General features: G+C 30.6%; 3 protein-coding genes across 6 annotated transcripts in view; 1 reads left to right on the top strand and 2 right to left on the bottom strand.

The window, feature by feature from the left end:
- The first annotated feature begins 647 nt into the window (after positions 1-647).
- On the top strand, positions 648-4,797 carry LOC108745366 (inhibitor of growth protein 5). Its single transcript, XM_018481489.1, has 4 exons — positions 648-819; positions 3,425-3,874; positions 3,978-4,156; positions 4,314-4,797. Exons 1-4 carry the CDS (start codon positions 783-785, stop codon positions 4,413-4,415), a joined length of 768 nt encoding a protein of 255 aa, XP_018336991.1. The 5' UTR covers positions 648-782; the 3' UTR covers positions 4,416-4,797.
- A 533-nt stretch (positions 4,798-5,330) lies between these two features.
- Positions 5,331-9,961, bottom strand: LOC108745365 (beta-1,3-galactosyltransferase 6). 2 transcript variants are annotated; one of them, XM_018481487.1, is made up of 4 exons: positions 9,504-9,961; positions 8,891-9,425; positions 6,998-7,302; positions 5,331-5,996 (listed from the first exon to the last, which is right to left on the bottom strand). In XM_018481487.1, the coding sequence occupies exons 2-4, from the start codon at positions 9,290-9,292 to the stop codon at positions 5,708-5,710; spliced, it is 996 nt and encodes a 331-aa protein (XP_018336989.1). In that variant the 5' UTR covers positions 9,293-9,425; positions 9,504-9,961; the 3' UTR covers positions 5,331-5,707. The 2 variants fall into 2 exon arrangements, with proteins under 2 accessions (XP_018336989.1, XP_018336990.1); XM_018481488.1 differs by having other exon boundaries at positions 8,891-9,383.
- Positions 9,962-12,751: 2,790 nt separating this feature from the next.
- Positions 12,752-16,207, bottom strand: part of LOC108745374 (serine/threonine-protein kinase OSR1-like) — a 36,342-nt gene continuing 32,886 nt past the window's right edge. Inside the window, exons 7-11 of one of the 3 annotated variants that reach the window (XM_018481506.1) lie at positions 15,747-15,982; positions 15,408-15,522; positions 14,989-15,254; positions 14,676-14,862; positions 12,752-14,523 (exon numbers count right to left, since the gene is read on the bottom strand). In XM_018481506.1, coding sequence (XP_018337008.1) covers positions 14,446-14,523; positions 14,676-14,862; positions 14,989-15,254; positions 15,408-15,522; positions 15,747-15,982 — 882 coding nt within the window. In that variant the 3' untranslated portion in view covers positions 12,752-14,445. The remainder of the gene's footprint in view (positions 14,524-14,675; positions 14,863-14,988; positions 15,255-15,407; positions 15,523-15,746; positions 15,983-16,207) is intronic. The other 2 variants (XM_018481505.1, XM_018481507.1) reach the window with 2 other exon arrangements.

The following is a 16,207-nucleotide window of genomic DNA, read 5'->3' as shown; positions in this document are numbered from 1 at the left end:
TTATTAGCACATACAATATCTTATCGCAATAATATAAAGTGATGCTGTCGTATATGAGGACGGTTAAAGAATGAATAAATAAATATGAGAATGTATCTAGATGGGAAATTGAGTATCGTGTTCGTGAGAGCGTGCCATCTGATCGCGGAGTATGTATAAATGAGTATAAGGCATGAAGTATAACTGAAAGAGTATGAGAATGTATGTATATGTGTGTGTATATGGAAGTGTAAATGTGTCTCCACAAAACATATATCTATTTCACTTTAAGTTCTAAAAGTGTATACTAGTTCAGCCACAGAAACAGACCTTTTATTGCACCATGGATGCATCCACTGATAAATCCACTAAGGCCGGAATCAGACTACACATTGAAGATTGAGATTGAAGATTGAAAGATTGATGTTTGACCAATCAGAACAAAAGGAGCCAAAATTTCTTTGTCCTCATTGGGTGAAATTACAATTTCTGATCTTTAATCTCAATCTTCAATGTGTAGTCTGATTCCGGCCTTAGTGGATTTTCAATGCTTAGGCCTAAAACTCTAGTGGAAATCCGTTTGGGCCGAATAAGTTATTTGATATTGTTTAACTATGCATGGTTGGCAGTAATGGCATCCATGATGATACTTATCATGGCTACTGTATTTTATCTGTGTCCATTATCGAGTATCGTTGTCAGTTGAATTTTTACCTTGCCGTTATTTCTCGTTGATTGTTTCGTGAAGAAGTTAATTATTTATACAATATCTTTTATTTACATGAAGATACGACACTATCGTCATGACGACTGCGTTGTATTTAGAGCATTATCTCGATAGTGAGTATTGGCGTTCTATGTACATACATACATTGTATATGTGTTTGCTAACTTATTTCTTTAAATTTTTACACTCCCTTTTTGTTTTTTTTTCGAGAAAAAAATGAAGATACAGTAGGAAAATGTGGAAGATCATCGAGCGCGAACGCATTTTATTTATTTTTTTTTTATTTACTTAGTCCTGTCTTCCTCGCGTCTAACTTTTTCTATATTTTCTAAAATTTTTGTTTGTTTGCATTATGCGGAATTACGTTTATTTCTCAATAGAAGTTTGAAATTATAAAAACATACTTTTTGTTAATGTCTGAATTGAAGGACATTTGTTTTATTAGATGCCTAACCTAACTTGAAAAAGTTAGGTTAAGCACCTAATAAAACTAAAAGTTAAAAAAAAAAGTTGATTGAAAAGAAAAAAAATAATTTCTAATATTTTTTTTTAACTTTTTGAGAGATATAGTGTTTATTATGTTTTACATATAAGTCTCTAATTTATATGCAATTAAAGTTAATTTCGTATTGAATTTAATTTTTGAGGTAAATTAAACTGTGCATTTAAAATTAGACTATTTCTCGTTAATTTTTGTTTTAATAGTTTTCTTGTAATTAAAGTAGTTCATTTTACTTGAAATATATATATATATATATATATATATATATATATATATATATATATATATAAAATATTCAACAAAAGCAAAATATAAAGTTTTATTGTAGTCCAGTGTACAGTTAAAGAATAGTTCTTTTTAATATACATACAAGCATATAACAATATAACATATAAGCATATGACATGCAAAACAGTTCTTTAGTTAGTACTGGCTGTATTTAGCAGAGAAAATTAATTAGTTAACATTTAGATTCTTAATATGATTTTTTAATATGATTGATTCCTATACTTATGTTAGATCCAGTAAAGAACTAGAGGCAAGAACTAATCGTATTAAAAAATTGTATCACTAAGGGCTAACTGATTAGTTTTTTCTGCTGAACACAGCCATTGTCTAAAATCGATGTACAGGAAATCAAAAGTAGTCAAAACGATAACTAGGTAGAAAGAATTAATTTGAATATTACATTATTATCTGAGAATTTTTTGACAGACTGTTGATAAAATTTTATTCTGTAGTTTAATATAAATGATCGCTAATATAAAAAAATATTTTTCGAAATTAAACAAATAGATCATTTTTGTAGAAGATATAAGAGTACTATTAAAAATTTTTAAATAAATAATCACTACTATTTTACTTCAAAATTTTTAGTTTAAACTATTATAAAAGTTAAAGTATATATTTAATATTGAAGTATATATTTAAAAACATTTTTATCTCATTGTTAGCAATTCTTAATCTAACGTTAACAATTGTATTATTAAAAAGTACTAAAAAACAATTAAATGTCCTAAAGTCATTTGAATCACTATTATGGTTATTCATAACGCAAAAAAAATGTACACTTTCAATGATAATTTATAATATGTATTGATAGCTTGAATGAATTTTTTAATCTTATAAAGAATCACAATGGCGATCAAATGACTTCAGGAAGTTTAATTGCCTTTGGCGTTTTTAATATAATTGCCATGTTATATTAAGCATTACTTATAGTTAAATAAAATATATTTTTAAATGCTTAAACATTTTTACTTTTATAATTGTCCAAACTATTGTATAAAGTAGAAGTGGAATAGTAATGACTATTTAAGGATTCTCTACATAGAAGTCATAAATGGTCGTGGATTCTTAAGTCATAGGAAACCAATCAGTCACAATCAAATGTAAGGAGAATACTCGATCAGAATTGGTCAATTTCCTACCGTAAACGACTTCTGTGTAGAGGATTCTTTACTTATGAGAATATTGATTTTTAATGCCACTGATGTTCTCTCTCTCTCTCTCTCTCTCTCTCTAAAATGATTTTATTTCATTTTATTTCATTTTAAAACAACTTTTTTTATCACAATAAACGGATTGAAGGACTCTTCCTATATAAAATAAATAATAATAAATAAAGGGCAAAGTAAAAGTCAACACATTTCTTTAAAAAAATAAAAAAATAACGCAATTAAAAGAATATAATACAAATAAAGAGAGATAAAAATTACAAGTTTCTTCAGACATTAACTATCTGAAAAATTGCAGTACAAAATTAATTATCAGAAATGTTGCATATTTGCTATAATCACAGTTCGGGTGAGTCTTGATGTAGAACTCGATTATTCACATATGATTGAACAGTCAAATGTGTTTCGTATCTCTTGAAAAAGTTCTAGTTGAAAAAAAAGATAAAAGGACTTCAAAAATCACGTGTAAAATTATTCAAACAAGTGTGTCCACATAAGTATGAAAAACCATTAGAATATATAAAGTTAAGTGGAACGCAGATGTGTAAGACGGACATTGTGTATCGATTATTATGTACGCTCGCTAGTATGGATCATCGGACTTTTTTTTTATATTATCGACTATTTATATTAAGCTACAGAAATGCTTCTATTGACTAAAACATTTTCTCATAATAATGCAATATTCAAATTAATTCCGTATAATTATAAGTTTGAAGATGAATACATACATTTGATTCCCACTTATGTGCGTTACAGGCCTCGAGCATTTGCCAATTGAATTACAGAGGAATTTTACACTAATGCGTGACTTAGATGCTAGAGCGCAGGGTCTTATGAAAGATATCGATAAACTAGCAGATGATTACTTGAGGAATATGAAGAAGGAATTGCCGGAAAAGAAAAAAGAACAACTCGCTCATATACAAAGTCTCTTTAACAAGGCTAAGGAATACGGAGATGACAAGGTCCAACTAGCTATTCAAACTTACGAATTAGTTGATAAGCATATCAGACGACTGGATTCAGATCTGGCAAGATTTGAGGCAGAGATACAGGACAAAACATTAAACAGCAATAGAGCACAGGAGGAGAGCAATGCTAGCAAAAAGGGTAGGAAGAAACTCAAGGAGAAGGAGAAAAGGAAGAAGGGTACGGTAGTTAGCAGTGAAGATGAGGCCAAGAATGCAAGAAAGAAACAGAAGAAAGGTATGTTAATCAAGTTATATAATTGTAACTTGCTATAATTTTATAAATTTTTAAATATTAAATCCCTTACGCCTTATTATAAATATATATATTTTCATATCAGGTGGCTCAGTAGCTTCAGCATCGTCCACCGGCGCTGTGGGAAGTGGCGCCCAGGTAGATGCAACAGCACTCGGTCATCCAGCCGACGTTCTTGACATGCCTGTTGATCCTAACGAACCGACTTATTGTCTTTGTCATCAAGTATCATATGGAGAAATGATTGGTTGTGATAATCCAGATGTAAGTTTTATTTAAATCTTTTTACTGCAATATCTATTAGAAATTAAATGAACGAAACTTTGTTACCTATTTTTTAATGAATTTTTTTCAATTTTCATTTTAATTCTCGATATTACAGAATCAAGATAATTAATTCTTTTTTTCTTTTTCCTTTTAGTGCCCTATAGAATGGTTCCACTTCGCCTGCGTGGGTTTAACAACAAAACCTAAAGGAAAATGGTATTGTCCCAAATGTACGCAAGATCGCAAAAAGAAATAAACCTTGGAAACAATTATCACCTATGAAGAAAAGATTAGTGCAAAACTATTTCACATTGAAAGTAAATCGACTTTTGTATAAAAGGATGATAGAAAATTTATAAGAGATGTAGAGAGGAGGGGAGAGGGGGGAGGGGAGAGAGAGAGAGAGAGAGAGAGAGAGAGAGAGAGAAAACTGCATTTCCATTTGCATCTAATACTAATAACGAGGCAATTCTTTTATTTTTACGTGACGCGTATAATAATAAATATATGCCACGCAATCACGTATTTGCTTATCGTTATAGTAATGTCTATAAATAATTTCTCCAGAAATTGTTGTGATAAATTAAATTTCCTTTTATCACCATAGAATTACATTACGGATTTTTTTTCTATATTAAAAGGTGTCTATTGAAGCGACTATAATTTGTATATATAGTGAGTTTAAGATCTCATTTTTAAATATATCAAATGTATGATACATAAATAACATTTTATTATTGAATCAAATATCATAAGTGAATTTTATTAATTTTAGATGTAATGGAAGCACAGTTCGAATGTGAACCCATCACAGATGGAGAACGTTTTGAGAATCGGCCATTGTCTCGCTATCGCTTCACAACACATTCTCTTTATATTATATATTAAAATAGTAACTTATTATTGATAATGCAAATCGCGCTTTACATTTTCGACGGCCGTTTCTTGAATATATCTGTGATTTCACTCGCTAAGACTATTATATTTATCGACTTACAGTTTTAATTAGTATATTAAATTAACGTTATTGTTTTTATATATTAAGAAACAACGCTTTATACACATGAAGTAAACTACTGTTGATGATGAAAAGTATTATAAACGAAGTATGGTAATATGATTAAAACAAATATATTTAGTTCATCGAAACTTATTTTGTTTATGTCTACCTTTTCATTGCTAAATATTTACAAAATATATTTACAAACGTTTTCAATTAATTATTTAATAGCGCTGTATCGTACAATTATGCTCGAGTAATGAATAAAATCCAAATTTGAAGTTCTTTCGACGAAATGTCGCGAAGTTTGTTCGCTATAAATTTTCGCAACTTTCTTCAATAATACTGTTTGAATTGCTTATTCTTAAAAACGGCTACATTTTTATAGTATTTGGTATCAATATATCTTAATGAAGACATAAGTCAAAACATAAATAAAAGATTTATAAATATTGTAGAAGCTGTTACAAATGTATGTGAGATAAACATGTTTTCTGAGCAAGTATTAAAAAATGCGACTAGAACGTTGCAGAAATCTCCCTGTCGCATTAAGGGATACCGGATTGTCTGTTGCAGCACTGACTGGGTGGTACGGTCCAATTATACTGATAACTCATGCGATTCCTAAATTCTTTAGGACACAGTGCGCCTAAGGAGGCCTGGTAATAATCGTGCATACTCAGCATATTCTGGACCGTAAGTTTGTGCGTAATTATGTATTGATTGGAACAACCACGTGATCTGTATTCCGTATCGAAGCGTACGTCGTGCTTCCTCTCAATGTTCGCCAACGGTGCAAGCCACAGACCGACGGAGACATCTTCGGAATTGTGTAATCTAGGATTGTGCATGAATTTGAAAGAAAAATAACACAGAAAGAATTAAGACTAAGTAAAGGCTGTAAAGGGTGACTTGTGAAAAAATTTTGTTAGAATTCTTTATATAATTCTTCAAAATAATTTTTATAATTTAGAAAATTTCTCAGATTTTTTTGTATGAATTGATATATTTTTCATGAATTGTAAAATATATTGTTTAAGATTTTTCACTTTATAATTTCTGAAGACAATTTTGCTTGTAAACTCTAAAAAAGTTTAAAATATTTTGGCAGAAATTTTCGTAAATTTAAAATATAACAAATTTTTAAAAATAAGAGAATTTTTTTTCCAGGAAACATACAAAATTACTGTTCTTCATTATATGCAGAATCTTATATGCAAAGTATATAATATTCCGTTTAGACATATAATAAAAAAAAATTTATAACATACAAAATACTGGTTCTAAGACAGAAGGTGGGAGGCCAGTAGAATAGCTTTGAAATCTATTTTTGAGCCTTTTGTATCTGGAAGAATACGTATCGCTAGTAAATCGTAACGAATTTAGCATTTATGATAATTTTTTTTATTTAAATGTCTAATTGTAAGCGGAACTGGTGAAAATAATTCTCATAATATATCATAATATTTTTAACAATATGTTGATGTATTAAATTAAGTGTGAAAATTTCTGAAAAAATACCTTAAATATCTCAAATTTTAATAAAGCTTTCACAAGCTTTTTTTTTAAAAATTATAAAATGAGAAATCTTAAAAGTCTTAGAATCTATTTCATAGATGTGAAGGATTTTATAAAAGAGTTTACATATATTTTAGAAAAATCTAGACTTTCCTAGTACTTAAAAAGTTTCAATTCATATAAAAATTCTAAGAACTTTTCTAAAAAAAAAAAGTTGTATAGAAATTCTGAAAAATTATATGAAGAAATTTAAGAAAACTGTACATCAAAGTAAACGTTAAATACAGAATATTTTGTATATGATTCGCAGCCATACTCACTTAAGGATGTCTGCATTCTTAGCAATGAACTCGACGAGATTGTAAGACAGAACGTATCCGCCACCTACGGCATAAGGAAGATAGTAATCACACAGGATCCAATCGGTTTCCTTCCAGGGACCGTTCCTCTTCACTTGTGCTCGTCCATTGAAGAAGCCCCAATAGAGTTCTCGCTTAGTGCCCTTGCTCTGCCACTTGTCGAGCTCTTTCAGGATCCTATGCACCAGCACGTACGAGTCGTCGTCGCATTTCAGCAGGTAGTCAAAGTCGTAATGCTCGTGAACGGCTTTCAGAGTGTGGAGAACCTTATAATAATAATAACAACAATAACAATTACATTATTGAGTAGAATGATTGAATTAGGAATTAATAAATCAATTTTATATTGTACAAAAAAAAATAGTGATTATAATTAAATAAGAGAATCCCTGTATTTAGTCAAAGCCGGTTTTGTTAATGCTTAAATATTTCTATGTGAATTTAAATACATATCTGATTGTACAACGTGCGCCCCGAAATATTAATTTAATTAAATTTATTTTTATTAGTCTTTAAATTCGTATGATATTGTTTATCACGCGTCTTCTTGAAACATAATGCTCGCTTACTAGTTATTGGTTATTGCGATAAATATTGCTGAAATCTCGGTGGTCGGATTGGAACATTTTTTTCCATCCTGGAAAGTCAGTTTCAGGTTCACACACACAAACTCTGGCTGAGATAATATTTTTCGTAATAAAATTATTTCCAGATATAAGATTCTCATTAATCTAATCTAATTTATAAATTATTTATTAATATTTTTATAAAGATGCTTATTTACAACACACACATAAAAAAATGATTAAATTACTCGTCAATAGTAGTGTAATTAATATTACTACTCTAGTTCTACTCATGATTGCGTTAAAAAATCGAAAACGATTTCGTAGATTGCAGAATTAAATTCGCATAGAAATATTTCAGCGCTGAGATCCAATTTGACCAAATATAGGAATTCTCTTATTTAATTAGATTTGTTCTCATCGATCCTTACATTTGTATCATCATAATATAAATAATGATAGACATGTTACAAATAAAGAGCACGCAATAGACGAGGCTGCGGCTGTGATGCGATGCTTTATCTGATTATTATACGTAAGTAATAATATATCATTAATATAATAAATGTAAACGCATAACATATCATAGTTATAATAAAAACAAAGTTTGATTATCAGACATGATTATCATAGAATTACAACCATATAGAAACAAAGCCCTACCTGATATAGACATATACAGGATGTCTGTTAAGTAAGGTCGGAGCCGCATTGGGGGCATAGAATGGGTCAAGGGGAACAAAAAAAGTCTTATATCATTTTATAATTTTCGCAATAGTTAACAAGATATTAATTACTAAAAATGGCCGAATATTGGTTTTTTATAATTTTTTTCTCAAATACTATCAATTACAAAAAACCTATAAGAAATAAAAATTGTTTATTTTTTTCTCATAAAGTTCTAAGAATTTTTTCAGAATTTTTTATCAATTTTTTAGTACTACATTTTCTTATTTTTATTATCATGAGAAAATGCGGTATCAAAAGATTCTGAAAAAATTCTTAGAACTTTATGAGAAGAAAATAAACAATTTTTGTCTCTTACAGTTTTTCTGCAAAATTGATAGTATTTGAGAAAAACATTATTGAAGACCAATATTCGGCCATTTTTAGTAATTAATATTTTGTTAACTATTGCAAAAATTGCAAAATGGTATAAAACTTTTTTGTTCCCCTTGGCCCATTCTACGCCCCCAATGCGACTCCAACCTTACTTAAGAGACAGCCTGTCCCCTAAGATATAGAACTGATAGAATACCACACAGCATTGGCTGTTACAAACTGTTACCTTTTTCGTCAGCGTGCCGTAAGAATCCTGCAGCCTAGGCAACAGTAGCAAATCATCGAACTTCTGTTTCTCTGATTGCAAAGTATTCCTCTGCTCGGGTAGGATGTCCTGGGTGCCGATGACAAAGAAATGCTTCACTGTGGCATCGTGCTCGGCCAGCCATGTCTTCCTGATGGTGTTACGGCGCTCCAGGTTGTCCGGGTTGCTTAGGATCAGGGCAATCAGTCGGTGCTTGAGCTTGCTCCCAGGAGTCTGTCGGTCCGATTGACATTCCCGCTCGGGCAGGTAGCGCACGCACAGGAAGACAAAGACTACCACGAACAGGAACGCGAGAACGTTTGCCCGGGCGAGGAACCTCCGCCACTGGAGTTTAGGCATGAGATCGAGTCGTAAATATGTCATGAGTCAGTTTGGGAAGAAACTACGAGAGCACGTCTGTCAAATTTCTCATAAATTCGCACAACCAGACCTCTCTCACTCGGAGATAGCACGGCTAGTGACAATTTGCTTTCTGATTCTTTCTCAAATCTCCAACCTTCAGCAAGTAAATCGAATAAACACCAATTTTGTTAGAATATTTGAATAAATACATAACTTTATTAATAATTATTACCTATTAATCTGGTTAGTTTCGTCAGAAATTTTCAGAGATTTTAACATCCGCACTTGATGAATTCTTCACGCTTCTGATACAATTACCTTGACAGACTCTTCACAAATTCGCACGGCCAGCGCTTGTAACTGGAACACCTTCGATCTCGGAATTGCGATATAAATTACATAAATATGTAGATGTAATTAAAAAATATAAAATGAATATCAAAAGAAGACTGAGTCTGCCGACTTTAATTATGCTTCTCGCGCTTCGTCTCCGTTTGCATTGTAACTTTCAGCCCTCGATAATATTTTCGTGAGAAACGTCACTACCGTGATTATCAAGTACTGGCTGTCTCGTTTGACATTGACGAGACAATTCCGAAATCCATAATATAAATTCTCGACTCGCAACAATTACAAAATGTCAATGATCAGCTGTATTCTGCAAATCAGCTGATCGACGCAACTCCGAGCAAGCAGATCGGATTAGGTTAGGATAGAATATTGACATATGACACGTGCGACAGCAAGCGCTCAAGATAGATAAGTGTTTATATTTTATATATTTATGTATTTGGAAAATACAGCGTATTTAAAATATGAAATAAAGATATTGAGAGTCTCAAAAGATTGTGAACTTTTAAATTCCCCTAATTATATTTATTAATTATATAGCGACCCAGATTATTAATTATAGCACAGAGTCCGAAAAGAATTCTTTTTTAATTACTGACTTACGAAATGAAATCCTATTTCGTCCCATTTTCTGTTCAAAATGTTTCTGAGAGTTAAGTCTTTATTTCTTAATTTTGTATAAGAATAAATTATATTTTGGTTTTTTACCTCGCGCGGTTTTTATGTAAATTAAATATTACTTTTATTAAAAGTAACGTACAACTATGCATAATAAATATATTTAAAATTAATTTTTTTCGAGTTGAAATGAATTAGTTCAGTTGTACTGTCTAAAACAGCACAATTAATTAATATTCCAAAAATAAATATTAGAATTTTTCACATATGTGTGAATTTCGAAATATTTTAAGATTTCTTATTCTATAATTTCTAAAAAAAATAACTTTTTTTCGGATTTGATAAAATTTTATCAAAAATTATACAGAATGAAAAATTTTAGAAATTTTATTTTAGTATACCTCAGAATTCGTATATAGTGTTCCTCGAATCGGTCACCACTTTGTTTCGATTCTTTTTTATGTATTTAGACAATTGTTTCTATGGTATTCGAAAATTTAAAGTTTACATCACGTGCACTACAGATTTTCAGCACTGGCAGTAATTATTGGAACAGTCTACATATATGTTTCCTACAGTCATGTTTGCAAGTAATAAACTGCAGATTTTATATATAATCTATAAGATTCTATCTATAATAATAATTGAATGATCTTAGAATCGAATAATTAATCTAATAATCTGATATGTACTGCTATATCGATGAATCCGTTTTTTTTTATATACTATAAAAATATGAAAAGAAAAATATTGTATGATTTTATTTAAAAAGTTTGACGATTTTTTGGGGGGTTAAAAAATGAACAATTTTGATTTTTTTCTTATCCATTAATTCTTCATTAAAAACAACAAATTTTTGTTAGAAACATTTTGTCGTCAACCAATCAGAAGTAACTCAAAAATCATTACGCCCGATTCGAGGAACATGTATATATCTTATATAAGAATCGTTTTAGAAAAAACGTAGACATTCTCAATGCTTTTAAAGAACTCCAATTTGTATAAATTAAAAAAAATTTTTTAAAAGTTATAAAATTTATGTTACATACATTCTGAAAATTTTAAAATTAAAAGAATCTAAAAAAATTAGGTGAAAAAAATTCTAAGAAAAATTTTCATCAGAGTAGACGTAAGATTCGCTAATGACCATTCTGTCGTTATTTATTTTTGTGTTGTGCTTTTAAATTCCTTTTTTCTTTCGAGACGTAAAAGAAAATAATTTTATGTATCTGTATTAAAAAAAATTATTTACGCCATCTGCGATTTCGAATTCAGGAACAAGCTCCGCAAAGTTTACACCTCGTGCGGAATTCTTGTTTGAAGATTTAGCGCTCGAAGAATTTGTTTGTGAAGAACATAATTTATTGCTGGAAATCCAATCATGAAAACGTTTGCTCGGAAACATAAAACAACTAAACTTCTGATAAGGCTCACGAAGGAATTTTTTCTTTTCGTCATTAAGTACCATTACCCGTTCTCGGTTGCCGCAGTCCGCAGCTCTCTTTACATAGTCACCATAGACTCGCGATGAAATAAAGTACAATGGATCTCATTGGCAAAACGACGTTTGATATTGATACAAATAAATTATCGGTTTTTTTCCTCTTGATACACATTTATAATCGTTACGTACAACACACTCGATTTGGCACTGTTTTAGTCACGTTATGAATCCCGATCCTGATGTGAAATTCTATGAAATTCTTGAATTGCATGTTCGGTAACTGTGATTCGGAAACACAGATTTCGATGTGACCATTGCGTGCTCCGGATAAGGCACATAGTGAGATGCGCAAGCTATGTCAAATCGAAACGAAACTCGATACCGGTGAAAACGTAGTGTAGAAGTTCAAAAGTGCTATCGGGATATAGTGCCATCAAATACAACTATTCGTAAAAATCTACTTAAGCTAGCGTACGATTATCATCTGCGGCTTAAAAGTAATTATATTTACTCCTCGCGTAAAATATGTCTTCGTCTAATTAAACCACACAGCTGACTTAGTACGAAGAATATGTATATAATCATCACATGTATATCAACAGATTTGTATTTCAATTATTACTACAACTGATTTTACTCAACAATCTTGTGTCGCAGATTTAGCAGATTTTGCGCGCGAATGTATGTGTGTATGCGTTTTATGTGTGTAATTGTTGCAATATGGCAAAGGAAAAGTGAAGTCGCATGCGAATTTTCCATTGTTAAAAATCCTATTCGTTAACAGTAATTCAATAGCGAAATTTCACGAAAATAGTATATATATATATATTTTTTTTTGCCGAATAACGGAAACTCCGGAATATGTCCTTTACCATATCCTTTGATGCGAACGCTGCAATTTGTATAAAAAAAATCGATAAAATACAGAATCACATTATAAAGCACATTCTTTTTACGTTTTGATTTTATTTCTAACCGTGGTATACACATACATCGCAAATAGAATTTGCTATTCATCTCTGTAGAATATAATAAAATTTAAAATATGTCTCATAAGATTCATTTAAAAAATTAATTTTTAAAATATTTTTAAAAATCTCGTAAAAAAAATATTATACATTTTGATAATCTGTAAGAATGACAAAAGACAATACAACATGAAATATATGTATATCTTCGTGATTTATAAAAAATACAAGAAAATGTGGCAAATTCTGAATATGCTGTAAAATCATCTTTTCCGTTACTTTTCGTTTTACCACGTTCATGTGATTCTGATTTTATCCATTTTATGAAGCATTTTACAAAAAGATTAATTTAAAAATTTTCGAGACGTACGAAGTAAACATTTTTCGATCAACTCCTCTCTTTCTCGTTACGTCTAAAACTGTGAAAATATTAATTTGCTCTCTATCGTAAGTCTATTTAATTAAGTACAAAAGAGCTTTATTTCAACATTGCCTATTTTTTTTCCTAGCATGAGGCATATATATACATATAAACGTATATATGTATACATATATACATATATTTAGCAGCTAATCTGTATATAATACATAAACATGATGACTCTGTGTAGCATATTCAATTGATTTCTTTATGTAACTAAAATCTTGCTATTCAAGAAAAACTGCTTATATTTTGAACGAATAAATTAAACTCACATCAAGCATATTTTCTCTCTCTCTCTCTTTCTCTCTCTTCTAAGTTTGTTCTTATTTATACGAAATTTCGCATATCGCAATCTTTATCCCGTTTAATGTATCAATCATAAAGAAAAAAAGAAAGAAAAAAAATGATTGATCGAATACTAATATTTACATAACAAACGCAATACGAATGATACAATTCGATTATGTAAAAACTACAGCCATTATTGATTAGAGTAAGTGTATACCCTTAAGCCAGTACATGGATGATAATGTTTTTATGTATTCGCCTCGTTCGATTGTTCTCATGACATTGACAATGTTATCAGACACACTTGAGCAGTTCATTACTACCGATGTGTTGTAATAAATGTGTTTTTCGAATATCTACGCCTTGCAATCAACTATATATTAGAATCTGAAAGAAGCGAAAGTATCAAAAGCTACGATCTGCTGACAAACATTTACTGATCAGATTAATTTACACATTTCATAGAGATGCAAAGTAACGCATTTTACTTGTAATGCCGTTGCCGTTATTTTTTTATAATAAGTAATTTGATAATGACGTTACAATTTTTCATGAGTAATGATAACGCCAGACTGGAAATAATTATTTTTGTTCAGTTTTTAGAAATGATTCGTTATTGTTACTCGTTATTCATTGAAAAAAATAACTCGGTACTTTAAATGTTACGTAACGAGTAACGCATTAATAACACGTTTTATTCGATACATAAGTAAAGTAATGAGTTACTGATGCGCTTTTTTAAATAAGTAACGTGTAATGTGTGCAGTAACGAGTTATTTTTTGAAAGTCACTTTTCTAATGACGCTAAAATTACCATTATGAGTGTAATTGTAATGTTATTTACAATTTATTATTATTAAACCGTTATTATAAGAAAGTAATAGTAACGGTAACGACATTACAAGCAACTCCTATTCTTGTATGTTTGCATGTGCCGAAACTTTCTTTTTAATATCTAGAGTTTATCCTGAAATAGCTTGAGAAATAGTACCTAGCCGATTCATTAGCTTTTGGTACTCTCTGGATCTTGGCGAATGTATCAATTAAGAACATTAGCCCGAGAGTTCAGAGCAATTGAAGTTTATTCAGTGATAGAGATCTGAGCAAATCCTATTAATGCCTTGTCATCTGGTATTTCGTTCACCGCATAACCAGTATTCTGTAACAATGAGAAGAGACAATAATCGTATATTTAATAAATATAATCAAATTAAATGATAAAAACACATTATTATACATATATGTAATATTTAAATATACAATTTTTACATCTGATAAAAGTATATATATATATACATAAAGACTATTTACCAAGGAAAATGTCACTGTTCGCAATTGTCCTCCACTCTCTATCAATTTTTTTAGATTTGTTTCTATCACTACAATGTCCTTGCCGTCAACCAAGCCCGCAGCAACTAATTCCGCTGCGATACCTTGTGCAGAATCAACTCCAACAGTAAAATCGAACCTAATATCATTTAGCTCACGTTTTTCATTTCTGAAAAAAATATTTTCAGATGATTATCTCGTATTTTAAAAAAACACATTAGATACTGAGGTTGTTATCATCTATAAAAAATGTATAAGTATATGAAAATAATATTTTCATTTGGATTTCACATACCGTAATCTAAGCACCAAGTTTATAGGCGTATTTTGTCCGGTTGATAGCAAAGCTATTTGGCTCGGTGCTACCCTGATTTGACCATAGAATTCGTCAGGCTCGCCAGCTTCTTCATCGCTGCTGGTCTTTTCGATTGTGTTGACCGGTAACGTCTCTTTGCCTTCATCACTGCTCGAGTCACCGTTGTTCTCTTCTTCTGACCAGACCCATTCTCCGGTCACCGTTCGGTGCAAACGACCCGACGTGCCAGGTTGTCTTTTTGATGCCTGCGAAAGAAAATTTTTCTTAATATTTCTTAACAACTTACTATAACTTAACAGCTTAAACACAATTTTTCAACTATAATTTTTGCAAAAGTTCAATAAAAAGTAATTACGTATAAATTTGCATATATTGCATAATTGATAATAAGAATATACCTTTTGTACACGTGTTTCTAAACTGGGTCCAATCGCTACTAACGTTTGCTGTAGATATTTTTTATCTTTGGCTTTTTTAAAAAAAGGATGTTTTAGCAACTCAGTGGCTGTTGGTCTAAAAAAATATACACATTATTATTTGTAATATATATATTTTACAATTTTACACTCATCCGTTTCTATTTTCAATTTTCCTACTTAACATACTATAAACCATATTATGATAATACCATTTTCAAGTAAATCGAATACATTTAACATATTATCCATTTGCTCCAACTATTCCAATTACTTTGGCAAATAGAAGTAGCAATGTGAATGAAATAGTAGGATCCTTACCTCTTAGTAGGATCTTTTTGTAAACAGTCGACAATCATTTTTCGGAATGTTTTTCCGTATGCTTTATATTGATCCTTGTCATCCGCAGCGGTATCCAAAGTCGGCGGATCGTTCTGCAGTGTCAGCATCAAGACCTTCATCGGGGGATATTTGTGATACGGTGCCGTGCCGCTTGCCATCTCGATCGCCGTGATGCCAAGTGACCATATATCCGCCTTAAAATCGTAGCCATGGTCCTGCACAAACAGATATGCATATCATAATTGATTCTACAGTAGATAGTATATGTGAGATTGCCAATATCTCATGAAATCGTGCTTGCAAAAGTCGCATGCTTGCCAGAACCTTCTGAATGTGATTTATAACTGCAGTATACATAGAGTGACTCGACATTATTGGAAAATATGTTTTTGAATTTGATATCAATTTCTCTATTGACACAGCAATTATCTAACTTTATT

The sequence above is a fragment of the Trachymyrmex septentrionalis genome, unplaced genomic scaffold (genome assembly GCF_001594115.1).
Source record: "Trachymyrmex septentrionalis isolate Tsep2-gDNA-1 unplaced genomic scaffold, Tsep1.0 scaffold139, whole genome shotgun sequence".
Classification (NCBI taxonomy): domain Eukaryota; kingdom Metazoa; phylum Arthropoda; class Insecta; order Hymenoptera; family Formicidae; genus Trachymyrmex; species Trachymyrmex septentrionalis.
Note: the sequence above shows the minus strand (reverse complement) of the source record. Positions and strands in the feature narration are given on the sequence as shown.